Source organism: Oncorhynchus mykiss, chromosome 1, assembly GCF_013265735.2.
Source record: "Oncorhynchus mykiss isolate Arlee chromosome 1, USDA_OmykA_1.1, whole genome shotgun sequence".
Classification (NCBI taxonomy): Eukaryota; Metazoa; Chordata; class Actinopteri; order Salmoniformes; family Salmonidae; genus Oncorhynchus; species Oncorhynchus mykiss.
The window spans coordinates 24,938,853-24,962,229 of NC_048565.1; the positions used below are offsets into that span (position 1 = coordinate 24,938,853).

The window sequence follows — 23,377 nt, forward strand, 5'->3', positions numbered from 1 at the left end:
ACAGCAGAGTCCCAACACATTACCACTGCTACACCTGGCTAACAGCAGAGTCCCAACACATTACCACTGCTACAACTGGCTAACAGCAGAGTCCCAACACATTACCACTGCTACACCTGGCTAACAGCAGAGTCCCAACACATTACCACTGCTACACCTGGCAAACAGCAGAGTCCCAACACATTACCACTGCTACACCTAGCTAACAGCAGAGCCTTGTCTGTCAGTGAAATAGTTCATTCAGTCTCATTTACTGTCTTTAAAAAAAACATAGCTGATATGGCTGACTTGCTTAAACAAATGTGGTTTCTACTGACAATTGAAATGTACAAACTATGGCATATGGGGACAACAAACGGATAAGAGGCCATCCGTAATTTCGATTAAGACATTAATGAGGGAGCTAGAACGGACGTAATCAATATAACTATTTGTTCAGAACTTTTGAAATGTACAGCAACATAATTCAGAACATGGTCCGTTCTTACAGTATTCTCCCTATACACCAAGTCAGAACCATACAATAAATAAAGGGGGCATATAAGCAGACACTGAAAGCTCTTACAATATTCTATGATTACATTTCTCAAAAACAGGTTATAGGCTACATGTGCACCAACAAGTCAGAACAGTAGGTGAAAGTAAGAGGTGAAAATAGACCAAATTATTAGGGTGAGGCACATGGGCTACTAACAGCTTACTACACAACATACACTTAGTATTACTTTCTTAGCTACGGTATACATATCTCCTTGGCATATTACATTTTTGCAGCAACATACAATAATTTTTTGGACTCACCTTGTTGTGCTGTGCTCACTTGAACAGGAAGGTGGCGCAGCGGTCCTTTGTGGGCATATTTTGTCATCAAACTTTATCATCAAAGTCTGGCATTCTCTGGATTTATGATGCTTTCAAGAAACCTGGGAACTCTGAAGAAGAAAAAAAAGGTTGATTCATGATGACGTCAGTGATCTTCAGGTCGTAGCTCTAGAAAGAGGCACGATTTCCCAATTTACAATTCCGAGTTGGATGAAAGTTCAAAACGTGTCTCGTTTTTCCTGAATTCCCAGTTGTCTTGAACTCACTAAAGTCAGATTGTGCAGTTCCGAGTTAACAGTTGTTTTGAGCGAGGCACAAATCATGCTTCATTGACAGCATGGCTAATATTGAATGTTTATAATTTTAAACTAGGAAAAGAGACCCTTAGACTTGGGACCACACAGCCACTCCACTGAATAGCAGGCTAATGATTGCTTTGCAATGCTTGTAGTTAGCCACATATATTCCTTCCAAACCACTCATTGTTGAATTTGAGATTTCCAACTTCTTGTGTAATGTTTATGTCCATAGCCGATGAGCACTGATACGTTTTATCTATAATTTCTCTTCATTATTTATCATCGTATCAGTCCAATCAAAGCTACTGTAGACAATGTGATTTGACGTCATTTTATCTGTGGCCAATGACCTTCTGCCTTCTTGGATGGACATGTCTAATGTAACTCTATGGCAGCACCCAAGAGGCTTGAATCTTTGAGCTCTACCCTTAGAATTGGCAGTGACGTAGTGTGCCCATGAGTGACAGAACAATGAGCCAATCACGGTGCAACACTTCGTATTTTCTTCTGGCTTGCCCCACCACCTCAGAAAGCACTGAGCTAGGCTGAAACACCTGCATTTTGGAGCACCCTTACTCATTTTCTACATTGTAGAATAATAGTTAAGACATCAAAACTATGAAATAACACATATGGAATCATGTAGTAACCAAAAAAGTGTTACAAAAATAAAATATATATATATGAGATTCTTCAAAGTAGTCACCCTTTGCCCTTTGCCATGATCACAGCTGTGCATTCTCTCAACCAGCTTAACCTGGAATGCTTTTCCATCAGGTGTAAATCTTCTGCTAAACAATTTCAAGATAATTAAAATATATATTTATTTTTAAATACAGTATTGAACAATATTATTCAGTCTTGAACTGTTGTCATTTCTAATTCAAGTATAATGTTTTTAAATGCCTTATGTCAGTATATTCAGTACACTTTTATTGATTTTCACCCAGAACTTTCTCATACTAAAATGTTATTCCCTAGGGCCTAGACACACCTTGAGTGACCTTCAGTTTCAAATCCCTATGAAGGCTCTTTTGGTTTTAAAGAAAGAAAACAAACGTCCTCACAAATAATGAATATTACGATGGAATACTTTTACTCATACTACACACAGATACATTTATCAGTCTAACTCCACACAATGGTATGGTTCAATGGTATGCTTCTACAGCTCATTTGTAAAAAATAAAATAAAAAACTGTTTTGATGACTGACTGTAGCATGAAATCATTCATTGCTGACACTATAGCACGTCCTACTGTTGGATGTGTGTATTGCAGTCTGGGACGTTGCTGAGCAGATTCAACAAAGACACATTATTTGGCCTGCATCCAGGACTTGCATGTCTGAATGTATTTACATTGCATCACCAAACACTTCAAGTTTAAAATGTACACTTTGGTACAATATCACATATATCTCACAGTGCATAGGCCACACCTTTCCTACCACATATTGTGTGCACATGAGGACCCTGTTGTCTAGGCCTACAGTATTTCCTGTCTGAAGAAAGTGACCTTTACAACATTCTCCTTCCTCCCCTGAGTCTTTACAGCAGCCCTCAGTTACTGAGTGTACACATAAATACACAATTGTGGTGAAGTACTTCTTACATAGTTCAATGATTAACTAGAAAGATAAGGAAGGACGTTAGAGAGAGAGAGAGAGAGAGAGAGAGAGAGGTAGAAATAGAAAGAGAAGGGTATGCGGGTAACAAAGTAGTTGGTAAAGAGGAAGGATAAGTCACAAGTCCCTGTCACAAGGCTCTTCCTGTCTTTCTATGCTGTTTTAACCCACCACATGGAGGTGAGCACCAGTGTTGTTCGGACAGTAGAGCTGAATGATGGCACACGCATGCCCCTGCTGGGCTTGGGAACATGGAAGGTACTCTCTCTCTCTTTCTTGCTCTCTCTTTCTCTCTCTCCCACTCCCACTCCCACTCCCTACCTCAACCACACATTGAAGGTTATCTCAAAATCTCAGTATATATAATGTCTATGTATTATTCTCTAAGTATGAAAGGTGTATGTTATTACAGTGGTGATTGTTGTTATTACACAGTGGGTTAAATGGTCATTACGGTGTCTTTGTGTTGTTCAGTCAAGCAGTTCAGCAGCAGTGTGTCAAAGTGCGGTGGAAGCTGCCATAGCTGCTGGTTACCGTCACATAGACACAGCCTACAGCTACCGCAATGAGGTCGAGATCAGCAAGGCCCTCCGCTCCAAGATGCAGCAAGGCATCATCCAACGACAAGACATGTACGTCGTCAGTAAGGTGGGTGCTGCGGCTGAGTGTTTATGTGGGCTGGCTGTCACTGTTCCAGGTGGACATGAGCTTGCCCTTTGATCTTTTGGTCCAGTACAAAGTTCAAGTACATATAATCTGATATGAATTTTGCCTGTAGAGTAGAGATCTTCTCGGGTCCAAAAAGTGGACCCGGAGCCGAACGTATACGAGGACAATCAGACCAGGACCCGAATAGACCCGATCATAAAATAAATGGGGGACTCAGACCCGAACCCATATGGACCCAACAACAACCAACCTAGACCAGAACCGATTGAACCCTAGTGACAAGAAAATTATGTTTATCAGCCAAGTTGCTCTTCTGGTTAATGAATAGGTATTTATATGATGGCTAGGCCTTCTATAAGTCAATATATTCAACTTATTAGCGTAAAATTAATATGCTATATGCTGTGCAGAGCCATGGTCGGGTCCATTCGGATCCACTCGGGTCTATCAGCTGTAGTTACATAGACCTGAGAACTGATGACAATCAAACAGGACCTGACCCAGACCCGAGGGAAAAGTATACATTTTGGACCCAGATCTGCTCGGGTCCCGGGGCTGGTCTCTGGTATTTGGGTTTGGGTGGACACGTGAAGACCTCTACTGTAGAGTATTTGTTGATATATCCACTAGTTTTATTGGTCAATGTCTATTACGTAACACTAAAAAAGTTAAGTCATATCGACTAAGTGATTTTTCAGAAAGCCTCCCAAAAACAAGCTGGACCTCAGTTGATATATGTACTGACTTAGAAGCAGAACTGGTTTCTATCTACGGGCTCTTCTCTGTATTCATGGTTGATTTGCTATATCATTGTGTTGTGTTGCTGAATAGACCTGTGACCACTTCTTTGTGTGTAGTTGTGGAATACACACCATGCGACCCATGACATCCCATTGTGTCTAAACAAGTCCCTGAGTGACCTGCAGCTGGACTATCTGGACCTGTATCTGATGCACTTCCCTGTAGGACTGAAGGTGGGCTTACAGTTCACACTGACACTGGCACAAATAGTCACATGAATGATACAGGGACTAATGGACTCTTCTGATACAGTTCTTGACATTTCAACAACAAATCTCGGTTTACTTTCACATACAGTGCATTTGGAAAGTATTCATATCCCTTCCCCTTTTCCACATTTTGTTACGTTACAACCTTAATCTAAAATTGATAAAAATATATTTTTCCCCTCATCAATCTAAACACAATACCCCATACTCACAAAGCGAAAACAGGTTATTTTTTATTTTTTGCAAATGTATTAAAAATAAAAAACAGAAAAACCTTATTTACATAAGTATTCAGACCCTTTGATATGAGACTCGAAATTGAGCTCAGGTGCATCCTGTTTCCATTGATCATTCTTAAGATGTTTCTACAACTTCATTGGCGTCCAACTGTGGTAAATTCAATTGATTGGACATGATTTGGAAAGGCACACACCTGTCTATTTAAGATCCCACAGTTGACAGTGCATGTCAGAGCAAAAACCAAACCATGAGGTCGAAGGGATTGTCCATAGAGCTTTGAGAAAGGATTGTGTTGAGGCACAGATCTGGGGAAGGGTACCAAAACATTTCTGCAGCATTGAAGGTCCCCAAGAACACAGTGGCCTCCATCATTCTTAAATGGAATATGTTTTGAACCAAACTGAGCAATCGGGGTGACAGCGAGGTGAGCAAGAACCTGTTCACTCTGAAAGAGCTCCATAGTTCCTTTGTGGAGATGGGAGAACCTTCCATGAGGAAAACCATCTCTGCAGCACTCCACCAATGAGGTCTTTATGGTAGAGTGGTCAGATGGAAGCCACTCCTCAGTAAAAGGCACATGACAGCCAGCTTGGAGTTTGCCAAAAGGCACCTAAAGGACTCTCAGACAATGAGAAAAAGGATTCTCTGGTCTGATGAAACCAATATGATGAATATGAAACCAAATATTGAACTCTTTGGCCTGAATGCCAAGCGTCACATCTGGAGGAAACATGGCACCACCCCTACAGTGAAGCATGGTTGTGGCAGCATCAAGCTGTGGGGATGTTTTTCAGCGGCAGGGACTGGAAGACTTGTCAGGAACAAAGGAAAGATGAACGGAGAAAAATACAGAGAGATCCTTGATGAAAACCTGCTCCAGAGCGCTCAGGACCTCAGATTGGGGCGTAGGTTCACATTCCAACAGGACAACAACCCTAAGCACACAGCCAAGTAAACGCAGGAGTGGCTTCAGGACAAGTCTCTGAATGTCCTTGAGTGGCCCAGCCAGAGCCCGGACTTGAACCCAATCGAACATCCCTGGAGAGACCTGAAAATAGCTGTGCAGCGACGCTCCCCATCCAACTTGACAGAGTTTGAAAGGATCTGCAGAGAAGAATGGGAGAAACTCCCCAAATACAGGTGTGCCAACCTTGTAGCGTCAAACCCAAAAAGACTCAAGGCTGTAATCGCTGGCAAAGGTGCTTCAACAAAGTACTGAGTAAAGGGTCTGATTACCTATGTAAATGTGAAATTTCAGTTTTTTTAGTTTTATACATTTGCTAAAATTTCTAAAAACCTGTTTTTGCTTTGTCATTATGGGGTATTGTGTGTAGATTGATGAGGGGGAAAAAAACAATTGAATCCATTATAGAATATGGCCGTAACGTAACAAAATGTGGAAAAAGTCAAGGGGTCTGAATACTTTCCGAATGCACTGTATCTTTTTCATTCCTTCCAGAAAGTGGATGATGAGCTCTTCCCTATGAGAGATGGAGAAATGCTCACCACTGACATTGACTATGTGGACGTGTGGAAGGTTAAAACACTATCATCTCCTCTTCATCAACATCATTATACTGTCTCCTAACAACAAAATTATTTGTATTTTTTCGTGGTCTATTTTTGGTATCTTGAAGTGTGGTGTATTACTGTGCCTGTGCTGTAATGTCTGCTATGTGATGTAGGGGATGGAGGCCTTGCAGGCCTCAGGGAAAGTGAAGAGCATTGGCGTGTCCAACTTCAACGTCCTCCAGCTGGAGAGACTGCTCTCTGTGGCCAAGGTTCCCCCTGCAGTCAACCAGGTTCTTCAAGGCTTTACACTGCAACTTTAGCTATTTCAAATACACTATTATGAAACCCTGAGTACCTCACAAACCACAGGAGGCTACTGAGGGGAGGACAGCTCATAATAATGGCTGGAATGGAGTTCATGGAATGTGTTTGATGAATTCGATACCATTCCATTCATTTCATTCCAGCCAGTACTATGAGCCCGTACTCCCCAATTAATGTGCCACCAACCTCCTGTGTCACAAACATATTTCACTCCTTTAACCAGCTCAACCAGTGCAATACACAGTTAACTGTGTTTATGCATGGACACTACATGTGCAAACGGGTGTGTTTACCATTCTGAAAGAGTGTGTGGGTGTCGCTACTGGGTCAGAGGGTAGTAGACAAGAATGGATAACAGCCGAAAGAGCGTTCTTACAACTCTGTAATCTCATTATCTCTCTCCCTCCGCTCCTGCAGGTGGAGCTGCATCCCTACCTGGTCCAGTCTGACCTGGTGGAGTTCTGCAAGTCTCGCAACATCACCCTCACTGCCTACAGCCCCTTAGGTTCCCCTGGAAGACCCAAAGAATTGTGAGTCCTCCTGACAATAACATGTAGACATTAGCGACTGGACTATGATCCTGCACTATATTGCTCTGTTCTGCACTATTGACCCCACGGTTGGCCGAGTAAACATCCCTCCCTATGTTCCAAAAGTTGACTGTGTCAATACTTCCTACAGTCACTGTGGAGACACTGATCCTGAGAAGCTGCTGGAAGACCCTGTGGTAGGAGACGTGGCTAAGAAGCACCGACGGAGCCCTGCTCAGGTTAGACTAGATAGTTCAGTAGAAACACACATCTAGTGTGTGTGTGTGCATCTGGGCTCTGCATCTAAGGACCATGTGTGTGTGTTTCAGGTACTGCTGAGGTACCATGTGCAGCAGGGTATTGCAGTGATCCCCAAAAGTGTGAAACCCAATCACATTCTGGAAAACACTAAGGTGAACTCTCTCTCTGACCCAATATAGATTATATTTACTCATTTGTACTACATGTAGCTCTTGCACAATCATACCATGAGTTCATATCAAGTTCAGTTTGAGCAATAAGACTTTGACTGATATAGTATTCAGTCTTAGGGCTAGTTTGATCTATGTCAGATCAATGTCTTGGTTTACACATTTACAGTGCCTTGCGAAAGTATTCGGCCCCCTTGAACTTTGCGACCTTTTGCCACATTTCAGGCTTCAAACATAAAGATATAAAACTGTATTTTTTTGTGAAGAATCAACAACAAGTGGGACACAATCATGAAGTGGAACGACATTTATTGGATATTTCAAACTTTTTTAACAAATCAAAAACTGAAAAATTGGGCGTGCAAAATTATTCAGCCCCTTTACTTTCAGTGCAGCAAACTCTCTCCAGAAGTTCAGTGAGGATCTCTGAATGATCCAATGTTGACCTAAATGACTAATGATGATAAATACAATCCACCTGTGTGTAATCAAGTCTCCGTATAAATGCGCCTGCACTGTGATAGTCTCAGAGGTCCGTTAAAAGCGCAGAGAGCATCATGAAGAACAAGGAACACACCAGGCAGGTCCGAGATACTGTTGTGAAGAAGTTTAAAGCCGGATTTGGATACAAAAAGACATCCCAAGGAGCACTGTGCAAGCGATAATATTGAAATGGAAGGAGTATCAGACCACTGCAAATCTACCAAGACCTGGCCGTCCCTCTAAACTTTCAGCTCATACAAGGAGAAGACTGATCAGAGATGCAGCCAAGAGGCCCATGATCACTCTGGATGAACTGCAGAGATCTACAACTGAGGTGGGAGACTCTGTCCATAGGACAACAATCAGTTGTATATTGCACAAATCTGGCCTTTATGGAAGAGTGGCAAGAAGAAAGCCATTTCTTAAAGATATCCATAAAAAGTGTCGTTTAAAGTTTGCCACAAGCCACCTGGGAGACACACCAAACATGTGGAAGAAGGTGCTCTGGTCAGATGAAACCAAAATTGAACTTTTTGGCAACAATGCAAAACGTTATGTTTGGCGTAAAAGCAACACAGCTCATCACCCTGAACACACCATCCCCACTGTCAAACATGGTGGTGGCAGCATCATGGTTTGGGCCTGCTTTTCTTCAGCAGGGACAGGGAAGATGGTTAAAATTGATGGGAAGATGGATGGAGCCAAATACAGGACCATTCTGGAAGAAAACCTGATGGAGTCTGCAAAAGACCTGAGACTGGGACGGAGATTTGTCTTCCAACAAGACAATGATCCAAAACATAAAGCAAAATCTACAATGGAATGGTTCAAAAATAAACATATCCAGGTGTTAGAATGGCCAAGTCAAAGTCCAGACCTGAATCCAATCGAGAATCTGTGGAAAGAACTGAAAACTGCTGTTCACAAATGCTCTCCATCCAACCTCACTGAGCTCGAGCTGTTTTGCAAGGAGGAATGGGAAAAAATGTCAGTCTCTCGATGTGCAAAACTGATAGAGACATACCCCAAGCGACTTACAGCTGTAATCGCAGCAAAAGGTGGCGCTACAAAGTATTAACTTAAGGGGGCTGAATAATTTTGCACGCCCAATTTTTCCGTTTTTGATTTGTTAAAAAAGTTTGAAATATCCAATAAATGTCGTTCCACTTCATGATTGTGTCCCACTTGTTGTTGATTCTTCACAAAAAAATACAGTTTTATATCTTTATGTTTGAAGCCTGAAATGTGGCAAAAGGTCGCAAAGTTCAAGGGGGCCGAATACTTTCGCAAGGCACTGTAGTTATTAACTGAACTTTCACGTACATTACTCACTAACATAAATCAAATGTGTCAATGGTACAATAAACACTCAAAAAGAAAGTGTGTTGCCTGCAGATCTTTGACTTCTCTCTGACTGAGGAGGACATGTCGGCACTGAGAGGACTGAATAGAGGCTGGAAGAGCTGCATCATCGACTCGTAAGACAGGTTCAACGCTTCCTTAATCAAATACTTAATACATCAATAATACCATGTAGAGAACAACTGCTCCTACCCTGACATGTTTCTGTTCTTCAGCTTGAAGTCTCATCCATACTACCCCTTTGAATGAGAGTCCCTGGGGATCAGAGACAAGAGACAGAGAAGTCACTTGGGAGAATAAGATAACTGTTTCTCAACCTGAAAATAAGGCCAGATTACTATCCACCTCCTCAACATTGGCCTGCAAATGGTCTTCAATCAGTGTTTATTGTTTACCTATAATGTGAAATTGTGATGATAAATAGAAATGTGGCGCTGAAGGTATGGATGGATGCTATAGTTTTTTGTTGACATGATTTGAATAGATATACAGTATGCCCTCTGTGCCAACACTGTGCCCTGTCTGCCTGATTCTGAAGGGATGCCATATTTTTTCTTATCATCATAACTCAAACAAAACGTTTAGTTTAAAACACATATACTGAACCAAAATATAAACACAAAGTGGCAGCAGGTAGCCTAGTGGCTCGAATCCCCGAGCTGACAAGGTAAAAATCTGTTGTTCTGCCCCTGAACAAGGCAATTAACCCACTGTTCCTAGGCCGTCATCGAAAATAAGAATTTGTTCTTAACTGACTTGCCTAGTTAAATAAAGGTTAAATAATTTTAAAAAAGTGTTGCTCTGAAGCTGATTACACAGGTGCACTTATCCTTCCTCGACCAACATCATTTTTATAGAACTTGGCAGTACATCCAACTGGCCTCACAACTGCAGACCACGTGTAACTACACCAGCCCAGGACCCCCACATCCAGCTTCTTCACCTGCGGGAGCGTCTGAGGAGGGGGAAGGGGGGTGCTGAGGAGTATTTTTGCCTGTCATAAAGCCCTTTTGTGGGGAAAAACTCATTCTGATTAGCTGGGCCTGGCCCTCCAGTGGGTGGACCTGGCTCCCAAGTGGGTGGGCCTATGCCCTCCCAGGCCCACCCATGGCTGTGCCCCTGCCAATCATTTGAAATCCATAGATTAGGGCCTAATGAATTTATTTCAATTTACTTATTTCTTTCTATGAACTCTAACTCAGTAAAATCCTTGAAATTGTTACATGTGCATTTACATTTTTGTTCAGTATAGATTATGCTTCAATTGTAATACGAAGCACATCAAAGTAAAACTTTTTCACATAGTCCCCAATGTTAAGCATGTTGGAAGTCTTCACAAATTAGCTGAAACAGAACTAGTCCTTTTGTGAGGTTTTGTGCTTTTAGAGATGATATGATATAGGTAGTTCTGTCATCCACTGTGTTCCATTGGCAGCTACACAGCTCTTTTCCCCTGCCTGTAATGTTTTTGGAAAGGTCTGGGTCCTGCACCCACTGGCATTTTCAGGGTCAAACCCCTGTGTGACCTGTGAGAAAACCATGCTCTCACAGCTGTAGCCCCCCAGCACGTAGATTGTCTCGTTCATCCCCCCTCCTCTCCCCTGTAACTATTCCCCAGCACGTTGCTGTAAATGAGAATGTGTTCTCAGTTAACTTACCTGGTAAAATAAGGGTCAAATATATATTTTGTTAAAGATCTTACCCCCACAGACCGCCTCACTGTTAGGCTGGAGGAGGGGGGCTATACAGATCCATTGTTCACTCTGGGGGTCAAAGGCCTCCACCACCAGGATGTCAAAGCACTCAATGCTCTCCTCGTGGTCATTGCTGCCCCCGATTACATAGATGAGGTGGTGAAGTGACGTCATGCAGTGCCACCCCCGTGCAGATGACATGGCCTGGCGCTCCACCCAGACGTCTCCTCCTCTGGGGTCATAGCTCAAAAACGACTCGCCGGTACGGCCCGATCTGGTAGATATGGCCTCCTGAGATGTAGACCAATCCTTTATGAGATGTGCCTGCATTGCCATAGGTGAATCTGCAGAGAAATGGAGTAGAAAGGGACAAGTGAGAGAAAGGACTTTAATGTGAGTTGTGCCAGCCTGCCAGGCAAAGAGGCACAATAGTTATAGTATGTGTATTGGGAACCGTGACAACAGAGAGCTACCCCTTAGGCAGAGTGTTGTTCTCCTTACTCTGTTGTCTTGCTGCTTAACAGGGGGAAGTAATGTCAGAGACAGGAGTACAGGTGACGCTTTGGGAGACCATTGAGGAGTAGTGTGACTGTGAATCAGGGTGAGTTGAATTCTCCCCTGGGCTGTCCTGCTACATATGTACAGCAGTCGTCTGTAGGGGTGAAAATCTCCACTGACAACAGAGCCCGTTATTATTACGCCCTCCAACAGCAATCAGACACTCCCCAATGGCTCCCAGGTAGAAATCCACACATCACTGGTTCATTGGGGCACTCTAGAGAAGAGATTAAACATAATTGGAGTCATTTTGGAAATGTTAGGTTGGGTTGCAGTGTAAGAGCAGAGCTTTACCTTGATCAACTGGTTGTCTCTGGGTTTGTAGCAGTACAGCAGGTTCCTGGCAGCATCACCTCCATTAACTTGTGATGAGTTGCATGATGAAATCCCCCAGTACAGTGACACGGTGGTGGCTCCTCTGGGCTGGGATCTGGATCTCCACCATCCACCCACCAGAGTCTAAATCTAGCCAGCGAACATCTGCAATCAGCTCCTCCCCCAGGCTCTGACACCTCAACACCCACAAGTAGGAACTGCTCCTCCCCTCCCTGCCACCTGTCTGCAAAACTGGTTAGGCACTGGCCATTGTGTGGTAGTCCAGAGCCTCCTCCACCAGCACCTCACAGCTGGCCTCCAGGGGCAGCAGAGCCCATACAGCAGTGAGGACGCGGATGTGGGAGAGGAGCTGGCAGGCGTGTTCAGGGCGGTCTGGCGTGTGGCTCAGCCACTGGAGAGAAGCCTGGAGCAGAGCCTGCTCATTCTCATGCTGGACCTGCCTGCTGGCCAGGTAGGAGCTTGGGCAGCCAGACATCACTCAGGAAGCCTGGGGTGAAGGAGAGGGTGGCGAAGCGTTCCAGGATGAAGTGGTCGATGTACAGTGCCTTGCGAAAGTATTCGGCCCCCTTGAACTTTGTGACCTTTTGCCACATTTCAGGCTTCAAACATAAAGATATAAAACTGTATTTTTTTGTGAAGAATCAACAACAAGTGGGACACAATCATGAAGTGGAACGACATTTATTGGATATTTCAAACTTTTTTAACAAATCAAAAACTGAAAAATTGGGCGTGCAAAATTATTCAGCCCCTTTACTTTCAGTGCATCAAACTCTCTCCAGAAGTGCAGTGAGGATCTCTGAATGATCCAATGTTGACCTAAATGACTAATGATGATAAATACAATCCACCTGTGTGTAATCAAGTCTCCGTATAAATGCACCTGCACTGTGATAGTCTCAGAGGTCCGTTAAAAGCGCAGAGAGCATCATGAAGAACAAGGAACACACCAGGCAGGTCCGAGATACTGTTGTGAAGAAGTTTAAAGCCGGATTTGGATACAAAAAGATTTCCCAAGCTTTAAACATCCCAAGGAGCACTGTGCATGCGATAATATTGAAATGGAAGGAGTATCAGACCACTGCAAATCTACCAAGACCTGGCCGTCCCTCTAAACTTTCAGCTCATACAAGGAGAAGACTGATCAGAGATGCAGCCAAGAGGCCCATGATCACTCTGGATGAACTGCAGAGATCTACAGCTGATCTGTCCATAGGACAACAATCAGTCCTATATTGCAAAAATCTGGCCTTTATGGAAGAGTGGCAAGAAGAAAGCCATTTCTTAAAGATATCCATAAAAAGTGTCGTTTAAAGTTTGCCACAAGCCACCTGGGAGACACACCAAACATGTGGAAGAAGGTGCTCTGGTCAGATGAAACCAAAATTGAACTTTTTGGCAACAATGCAAAACGTTATGTTTGGCGTAAAAGCAACACAGCTGAACACACCATCCCCACTGTCAAACATGGTTTGGGCCTGCTTTTCTTCAGCAGGGACAGGGAAGATGGTTAAAATTGATGGGAAGATGGATGGAGCCAAATACAGGACCATTCTGGAAGAAAACCTGATGGATTCTGCAAAAGACCTGAGACTGGGACGGAGATTTGTCTTCCAACAAGACAATGATCCAAAACATAAAGCAAAATCTACAATGGAATGGTTCAAAAATAAACATATCCAGGTGTTAGAATGGCCAAGTCAAAGTTCAGACCTGAATCCAATCGAGAATCTGTGGAAAGAACTGAAAACTGCTGTTCACAAATGCTCTCCATCCAACCTCACTGAGCTCGAGCTGTTTTGCAAGGAGGAATGGGAAAAGATGTCAGTCTCTCGTTGTGCAAAACTGATAGAGACATACCCCAAGCGACTTACAGCTGTAATCGCAGCAAAAGGTGGCGCTACAAAGTATTAACTTAAGGGGGCTGAATAATTTTGCACGGCCAATTTTTCAGTTTTTGATTTGTTAAAAAAGTTTGAAATATCCAATAAATGTCGTTCCACTTCATGATTGTGTCCCACTTGTTGTTGATTCTTCACAAAAAAATACAGTTTTATATCTTCATGGTTGAAGCCTGAAATGTGGCAAAAGGTCGCAAAGTTCAAGGGGGCCGAATACTTTCGCAAGGCACTGTAGGCATCTAGTCTCTCCAGGCTGTAGAGCAGAGCCAGCTCCTGCAGTTACAGGTAGTTGTCCTCACTCACCTCTTTCTCCAGGTACCGGCAGCAGAAGTCCACTGCCCTCCACACCTGCAGCAGGTGGTCCGTCTCCAGAACACGGTCAATGTTTCCTCCGTCCAGCAGCAGCTCCCCACTGTAGAGGAAGTCCACCACAGCCTAAAGGAGGCCCCCACCAGCTCCACCTATTCCTGTCGCTCCTCCCTCATTCGCAGGGTGAATATAGCCTGGAAGGAAGGGCTTGAGACGACCAGTAGAGCGCAGTGGGCTGGGATACGCTGCTCATCAGCCACCAGCACCATGAATCACAGCTGGCTGCGCTGACGCTGCTCATTCAGACCCTGCAGGAGGAAGTCTGCTTGCTCCGCCCAACAGTAGACCTGAGACATAGAGCAACAGATAATATGACATTAAAAGTGATACTTGAAGTAAGTTAGTCAGGTAAGACAAAACTAATACTGTAGCTAGATAGGTCACATCATGCTAATAACCTTGGATGACTCACTTATCCGTTGAGGCCGTGAAGCACGGCTTTGTCTTCCATCATCCATTGTGTGCTCTTAATCCAACACAATCTAAAGGACAGTGACATTTGTATGATAGAATTCAGAGAAATCATAAGTGGGCTATTAGCCCATGGTTCTCAGTTCCATTACATTGGACAAAGGCGTCTTCTGTACGGGTAAGTATTATTACGAGCCCCGACGCTCAGTCTGAACATTAACACGCATCACTTCCGGTACGGTTTTGGAAGCATAAGGACCTTACCTTTCATATCAGCGAGAGAAAAAAAACAAAAAAACTAAAGGTAAAATTCATGCACACCTTTAAACGGTTAGGGTTAGTGTTCCCACAAGGCCATATATCCATGTTACATAACGTTAACAGAAGACAGAGGGACCACCTGTGCTAATTAGCTATCCAGCATGCTCTGAACACATGTGTGTAATAGAAGAAGGCCGCCAGAAACATGTTGTCACTGAAAAATACTGTCGGCTGCAAAACAGGTTAAAACAGTGTACAGTAAGTGTATATTTTTGCATTTTTAAAAATGATTTGGATGGGATACGAAAGTAAAGGGCTTTATGTTTCTTGAACCATATCGCAATTGAGAATCAATTAATGTTTAGATGGAGTATTTGGCTGTTTTGGCTGCCAGAGTAAGTCTACCTGTCACGCCCTGGTCTTTATATTTTGTGTTTCCTTTATTATTTTGGTCAGGACAGGGTGTGACATGGGTTTATTTATGTGGTGTGTTTTGTCTTGGGGTTTTCGTAGGTATTGGGATTGTGGTTTAGTGGGGTTCTCTAGCAAAGTCTATGGCTGTCTGAATTGGTTCTCAATCAGAGGCAGGTGATTTTCGTTGTCTCTGATTGGGAACCATATTTAGGCAACCATATTCTTTGACTGTTTCGTGGGTGATTGTTCCTGTCTCTGTGTTTGTATGTGCACCAGTATAGGCTGTTAGGTTTTCTCAATACGTTTCTTGTTTTTGTATTGATCGTGTTGTCGTCTTTATTAAACATGTATCAAGAATACCACGCTGCATTTTGGTCCGACTCTACTTCACCCAAAGAAAACCATTACAGAATCACCCACCACAACAGGACCAAGCGGCGTGGTGACAGGCAGCGGCAGGAGGAGCAGCGATCACAGGATTTCTGGACTTGGGAGGAGATATTGGACGGAAAAGGACCCTGGGCACAGCCTGGAGAATATCGCCGCCCCAAAGAAGAACTGGAGGCGGCGAAAGCGGAGAGGCGCTGGTATGAGGAGGCAGCATGGTGACGCGGATGGAAGCCCGAGAGTCAGCCCCAAAAATTTCTTGGGGGGGGGGGGGGGGGCTCACAGGGAGTATGGCTACGCCAGGTAGGAGACCTAAGCTAACTTCCTGTGCTTACCGGGGGGCTAGAGAGACCGGGCAGGCACCGTGTTATGCTGTGGTGCGCACGGTGTCTCCAGTGCGGGTGCATAGCCCGGTGCGGTACATACCAGCTCCTCGTATCGGCCGGGCTAGAGTGGGCATCGAGCCAGGTAAGTTTGGGCAGGCTCGGAGCTCAAGAGCTCCAGTGCGCCTGCACGGTCCAGTCTATCCAGTACCACCTCCACGCATCAGCCCTCCGGTGGCAGCTCCCCGCACCAGGCTTCCTGTGCGTGTTCTCGGCCAGTACCACCAGTGCCAGCACCACGCATCAGGCCTACAGTGCGCCTCGCCTGTCCAGCACTGCCAGAGCCTTCATCCTCTCCATCGCTGCCGGAGTCTCCCGCCTGTTCAGCGCAGTCAGAGCCTTCCTCCTCTCCAGCGCTGTCGGAGTCTCCCGCCTGTTTAGCGCTGCCAGAGCCTTCCTCCTCTCCAGCGCTGTCGGAGTCTCCCGCCTGTTTAGCGCTGCCAGAGCCTTCCTCCTCTCCAGCGCTGCCGGAGTCTCCTGCCTGTTCAGCGCAGCCAGAGCTGCCAGTCTGCATAGAGCCGCCAGTCTGCATAGAGCTGCCAGTCTGCATGGAGCTGCCAGTCTGCATGGAGCTGCCAGTCTGCATGGAGCTGCCAGTCTGCCAGGAGCTGCCAGTCTGCATGGAGCTGCCAGAGCTGCCAGTCTGCATGGAGCTGCCAGAGCTGCCAGTCTGCATGGAGCAGCCAGAGCTGCCAGTCTGCATGGAGCTGCCAGTCTTCATGGAGCTGCCAGTCTGCATGGAGCTGCCAGTGTGCATGGAGCCGCCAGTCTGCATGGAGCAGCCAGAGCCGCCAGTCTGCATGGAGCAGCCAGAGCCGCCAGTCTGCATGGAGCAGCCAGAGCCGCCAGTCTGCATGGAGCAGCCAGAGCCGCCAGTCTGCATGGAGCAGCCAGAGCCGCCAGTCTGCATGGAGCAGCCAGTCTGCATGGAGCAGCCAGTCTGCAGGGAGCTGCCAGTCTGCAGGGAGCTGCCAGTCTGCAGGGAGCTGCCAGTCTGCAGGGAGCTGCCAGTCTGCAGGGAGCTGCCAGTCTGCAGGGAGCTGCCAGTCTGCAGGGAGCTGCCAGTCTGCAGGGAGCTGCCAGTCTGCAGGGAGCAGCCAGAGCCGCCAGTCTGCATGGAGCAGCCAGAGCCGCCAGTCTGCATGGAGCAGCCAGAGCCGCCAGTCTGCATGGAGCAGCCAGAGCCGCCAGTCTGCATGGAGCAGCCAGAGCCGCCAGTCTGCATGGAGCAGCCAGAGCCGCCAGTCTGCATGGAGCAGCCAGAGCCGCCGCTCTGCATGGAGCAGCCAGAGCCGCCAGTCAGCCAGAATCTTCCAGATCCGCCATTCAGCCAGGATCTGCCAGTCAACCAGAATCTTCCAGATCCGCCATTCAGCCAGGATCCGCCAGTCAGCCAGAATCTTCCAAATCCGCCATTCAGCCAGGATCCGCTATTCAGCCAGGATCCGCCAGTCAGCCAGGATCTGCCGGAACCGCCAGCCAGCCAAGACCTGCCTGAGCTTCCCCTCAGTCCCGAGCTACCTCAGCTCCGAGCTGCCCCTCAGTCCAGTGGGGTCCTTGGTGAGGGGTATTAGGCCAAGGTCGGCGGCGAGGGTCGCCAATCAAAGGACTCATTACAAGGGGACTAAGACTTGGTTGGAGTGGAGTCCACGTCCCGAGCCGGAGCCGCCACCGTGGACAGACGCCCACCCGGACCCTCCCCTATGGGTTTAGTTGTGCAGTCGGGAGTCCGCACCTTGGGGGGGGGTTCTGTCACGCCCTGGTCTTTATATTTTGTGTTTTCTTTATTATTTTGGTCAGGCCAGGGTGTGACATGGGTTTATTTATGTGGTGTGTTTTGTCTTGGGGTTTTTGTAGGTATTGGGATTGTGGTTTAGTGGAGTTCTCTAGCAAAGTCTATGGCTTTCTGAATTGGTTCTCAATCAGAGGCAGGTGATTTTCGTTGTCTCTGATTGGGAACCATATTTAGGCAGCCATATTCTTTGAGTGTTTCGTGGGTGATTGTTCCTGTCTCTGTGTTTGTATGTGCACCAGTATAGGCTGTTAGGTTTTCTCAATACGTTTCTTGTTTTTGTATTGATCGTGTTGTCGTCTTTATTAAACATGTATCAAGAATACCACGCTGCATTTTGGTCCGACTCTACTTCACCCAAAGCAAACCATTACACTACCTCTGAAAATAACAGAATGTCCATGGACCTTAAGGAGTAACCATAGGCTCCTACATCTTGGGCTAGTGAGCTACATCATTTCAATGGTGAAAGTACTTAAGTAAAAACACTTTAAAGTACCACTTAATTAAGTAGTTTTTGGGGGTATCTGGGCCCAGTTGCATAAAACATCTTAAGTGTTTACCTTAAGGAATTAATGTCCCTTACCTAAGAGAATTGTGTTTAAGGCCATTACATAGAGCCTATCAAATGTTTCCTTAGGTAAGGTCATACTTAAGATGTTTTATGGTAGTTTGAAGGCATGTATGGCAGAAAGAGTATATGGTTACCATGGAGACAGCCTGATTCACTGACTAAACTTCTCATCAAAGAGATTGCTTTTATTTTGGGAGATAGCAAAATAGAACTCATACAATCAAGACAGATAATCAAATTGCTTCAGAAGATAATAATCCACACTTCTTGTACTTACTTTTTTCTCAACTTGTTATATTTTACTGTCTAATTAAGTTAAGCTAGCTTACAGAGTAGCTATAGCTAACTAGCCAGATGGCTTTGTAGCCATAGATTGTGCACCTTCCGTTGTTTAGCTAAGTAGCTAGCTGGTTGATGTGTTCCTTTTGTAGCTAACCAGAGCAGATGAAAGCAACAATCATCTCCACAAATGCTGTTTACATTGATATCCATGCTGAATGAAGCAGTTAAGGGACCTCATTGGCACCCTTAACTTTTTCACTTAATTTAACGGGGAAATTCACCCTAAAATGTTTTGTGCAACTGACTTAAAGTTAAGGAAACTAAGGGGAAAGATAAGGGGGAAAATAACTTAAGATGTTTTATGCAACCTGGCCCTGGCCATGTACTTTACTATTTATATGTTTGACAACTTTTACTTTACTACAGTCCTAAAGAAAATAATGTACTTTTTATTCCATACATTTTCCCTGACACGGGTTAAATTTTGAATGCCTAGCAAGACAGGAAAATCGTCCAATTCACACACTTACCCAGTGAACAATCCTGATCATCCCTACTGCCTCGTTTCTGTCCGACTCACTAAACACAAATGTATCGTTTGTTAATTATGTCTGAGTGTTGGAGTGGGCTCTTGGTGATCTGTAAATTGAAAAAGAAAATTATGCTGTCTGGTTTGCCTAATATAAGCTATTTGAAATGATTTATAGTTTTTCTTTTGATACTTAAGTATATTTTTGCAATTACTTTTATTTTTGATACTTAAGTATGTTTCAAACCAAATACTTGTAGACTTAAGTAGTATTTTGCAGGCTAACTTTCACTTTTACTTAAATCATTTTCAATTAAGATACTTTTACTCAAGTATGATGTTTGGGTACTTTTTCCACCACTGCATAACTTGGACTAGAGCTGAACTGAAAATTTGACAATGACATCATGCCACAATGTATCACCTCACTTTGACCTCTCAGGGGAGGACACTGGAAGATTATATTGGCTTCTTGTTACATTGTAGCAGCTATTCAACAGCAACTTTGAGATCTAGCAACGATCTACATGAGACGCTTTTATGTTCAACAGCGATATTGATCGTGTGAGAATAAAACCACAGATTTTGAATTTACCACAGCATTTTTTGTAATATTTTTTATTTCTTTAACCTTTTTTTAACTAGGCAAGTCAATTCAGAACAAATTCTTATTTACAATGACGGCCTACCAAAAGGCAAAAGGCCTCCTGTGTGGACGGGGGCTGTGATTAAAAATACAAATATACGACAAAACACACATCACGACAAGAGAGACCACAACACTACGTAAAGCGAGACCTAAGACAACAACATAGCATGGCAGCAACACCACATGACAACAACATGGAAGCAACACAACATGGCAGCAGCACATGGTAGCAGCACAAAACATGGTACAAACATTATTGGGCACCGACAACAGCACAAAGGCAAGAAGGTAGAAACAACAATACATCACGTGAAGCAGCCACAACTGTCAGTAAGAGTGTCCATGATTGAGTCTTTGAATGATAAAACTGTCTAGTTTGAGTGTTTGTTGCAGCTTGTTCCAGTCACTAGCTTCAACAAACTGAAAAGAGGAGCAACCCAGGAATGTGTGTGCTTTGGGGACCTTTAACATAATGTGACTGGCAGAATGGGTGTTGTATGTGGAGGATGAGGGCTGCAATAGTTATTTTAGATAGGGGGGAGTGAGGCCTAAGAGGGTTTTATAAATAAGCATCAACCAGTGGATCTTGCGATGGATATACAGAGATGTCCAGTTTACAGAGAAGTATAGAGTGCAGTGATGTGTCCTATAAGGAGCATTAGTGACAAATCTGATGGCCGAATGGTAAAGAACATCTAGCCGCTCGAGAGCACCCTTACCTGCCGATCTATAAATTATAAATCCATAAATCTCTGTAATCTAGCATGGGTAGAATGGTCATCTGAATCAGGGTTAGTTTGGCAGCTGGGGAGAAAGAGGGGCGATTACGATAGAGGAAACCAAGTCTAGATTTATCCTTATGTCACACCCTGACCATAGAGAGCCTTTTATTTTCTATGTTGGTTAGGTCGGGGTGTGACTAGGGTGGGTAATCTAGGTTGTTTTATTTCTATGTTGGCCTGGTATGGTTCCCAATCAGAGGCAGCTGTTTATCGTTGTCTCTGATTGGGGATCATATTTAGGCAGCCATTTCCCCACTGTGTTTTGTGGGATCTTGTTAATGTGTAGTTGCCTGTGAGCATGCCATAGCGTCATGTATCAGTTGTGGTTTATTGTTTTGTGCGGTTCACATCAATATGTGGAACCCATATCATGCTGCACTTTGGTCCGAATGTTCTTACGACGATCGTGACACCTTAGCCTGCAGCTTTGATATGTGCTGAGAGAAGGGCAGTGTACCTAGCCATACACCCAAATACTTATATGAGGTGGCTACCTCAAGCTCTAAACCCTCAGAGGTAGTAAGTATACCGATGGGGAGAGGGGCATTCTTCTTACCACACCACATCGCACATCGCTAGTCGCTGTACTCGCCTTACGGCGAGGATAGCTGTGCTACAAGCCCAGCTTCAGACGCAATCGCTAGGCAAGGGTAATTTCAGTGTAGGAAAGGATGAAACAGCGTCTGTGCCACCAGTAAGTACAGATAGTAGTATAAATCCCCTGGCACAGTCCCCGCAGCCGGACAACTTTCTCACGGTTTCTGGAAGGAAATGCTGTAGGAACGCTCAACCGGTGTCGCTCATTCAGCCGACAGAAACTTTCAACCGGTTTTCCCCATTAAGCAGCGGGTCGGAGTCAGAGGCCGAGTCTTCTCTGGTCTCTACTCCTCCCGTTACGGGGTCTGAGACGCCGAAGCTTCCCACCATTAGCTCTGACAAATTGAAAACTCTAGTCATTGGCGACTCCATTACCCGCAGTATTAGACTTGAGAATCATCCAGCGATCATACACTGTTTACCGGGGGGCAGGGCTACCGACGTTAAGGCTAATCTGAAGATGGTGCTGGCTAAAGCTAAAACTGGCGAGTGTAGAGAGTATAGAGATATTGTTATCCACGTCGGCACCAACGATGTTAGGATGAAACAGTCAGAGATCACCAAGCGCAACATAGCTTCTGCGTGTAAATCAGCTAGAAAGATGTGTCGGCATCGAGTAATTGTCTCTGGCCCCCTCCCAGTTAGGGGGAGTGATGAGCTCTACAGCAGAGTCTCACAACTCAATCGCTGGTTGAAAACTGTTTTCTGCCCCTCCCAAAAGATAGAATTTGTAGATAATTGGCCCTCTTTCTGGGACTCGCCCACAAACAGGACCAAGCCTGACCTGCTGAGGAGTGACGGACTCCATCCTAGCTGGAGGGGTGCTCTCATTTTATCTACCAACATAGACAGGGCTCTAACTCCTCTAGCTCCACAATGAAATAGGGTGCAGGCCAGGCAGCAGGCTGTTAGCCAGCCTGCCAGCATAGTGGAGTCTGCCACTAGCACAGTCAGTGTAGTCAGCTCAGCTATCACCATTGAGACCGTGTCTGTGCCTCGACCTAGGTTGGGCAAAACTAAACATGGCGGTGTTCGCCTTAGCAATCTCACTAGGATAAAGACCACCTCCATTCCTGTCATTATTGAAAGAGATCATGATACCTCACATCTCAAAATAGGGCTACTTAATGTTAGATCCCTTACTTCAAAGGCAATTATAGTCAATGAACTAATCACTGATCATAATCTTGATGTGATTGGCCTGACTGAAACATGGCTTAAGCCTGATGAATTTACTGTGTTAAATGAGGCCTCACCTCCTGGCTACACTAGTGACCATATCCCCCGTGCATCCCGCAAAGGCGGAGGTGTTGCTAACATTTACGATAGCAAATTTCAATTTACAAAAAAAAAAATGACGTTTTCGTCTTTTGAGCTTCTAGTCATGAAATCTATGCAGCCTACTCAATCACTTTTTATAGCTACTGTTTACAGGCCTCCTGGGCCATATACAGCGTTCCTCACTGAGTTCCCTGAATTCCTATCGGACCTTGTAGTCATAGCGGATAATATTGTAATCTTTGGTGACTTTAATATTCACATGGAAAAGTCCACAGACCCACTCCAAAAGGCTTTCGGAGCCATCATCGACTCAGTGGGTTTTGTCCAACATGTCTCTGGACCCACTCACTGTCACAGTCATACGCTGGACCTAGTTTTGTCCCATGGAATAAATGTTGTGGATCTTAATGTTTTTCCTCATAATCCTGGACTATCGGACCACCATTTTATTACGTTTGCAATTGCAACAAATAATCTGCTCAGACCCCAACCAAGGATTATCAAAAGTCGTGCTATAAATTCACAGACAACACAAAGATTCCTTGATGTCCTTCCAGACTCCTTCTGCCTACCCAAGGACGCCAGAGGACAAAAATCAGTTAACCACCTAACTGAGGAACTCAACTTAACCTTGCGCAATACCCTAGATGCAGTTGCACCCCTAAAAACTAAAAACATTTCTCATAAGAAACTAGCTCCCTGGTACACAGAAAATACCCGAGCTCTGAAGCAAGCTTCCAGAAAATTGGAACGGAAATGGCGCCACACCAAACTGGAAGTCTTCCGACTAGCTTGGAAAGACAGTACTGTGCAGTACCGAAGAGCCCTTACTGCTGCTCGATCATCCTATTTTTCTAACTTAATTGAGG

At 44.8% G+C, this 23,377-nt stretch overlaps 1 protein-coding gene and 1 pseudogene across 2 annotated transcripts; one reads left to right on the top strand and one right to left on the bottom strand.

Annotated features, from left to right (window-relative positions):
• Nucleotides 1–2,783: 2,783 nt before the first annotated feature.
• On the top strand, nucleotides 2,784–10,101 carry zgc:56622 (aldo/keto reductase). Of its 2 annotated transcripts, none has more exons than XM_021596097.2 (10): nucleotides 2,784–3,005; nucleotides 3,222–3,395; nucleotides 4,274–4,390; nucleotides 6,126–6,203; nucleotides 6,352–6,468; nucleotides 6,920–7,032; nucleotides 7,184–7,271; nucleotides 7,362–7,445; nucleotides 9,342–9,433; nucleotides 9,524–9,976. In XM_021596097.2, the coding sequence occupies exons 1-9, from the start codon at nucleotides 2,922–2,924 to the stop codon at nucleotides 9,426–9,428; spliced, it is 942 nt and encodes a 313-aa protein (XP_021451772.1). In that variant the 5' UTR covers nucleotides 2,784–2,921; the 3' UTR covers nucleotides 9,429–9,433; nucleotides 9,524–9,976. The 2 variants fall into 2 exon arrangements, with proteins under 2 accessions (XP_021451772.1, XP_021451729.1); XM_021596054.2 differs by having other exon boundaries at nucleotides 2,785–3,005; nucleotides 9,342–9,424; nucleotides 9,524–10,101.
• Nucleotides 10,102–10,981: 880 nt separating this feature from the next.
• LOC110518671 lies at nucleotides 10,982–14,462 on the bottom strand (annotated as a pseudogene).
• Nucleotides 14,463–23,377: the final 8,915 nt, after the last annotated feature.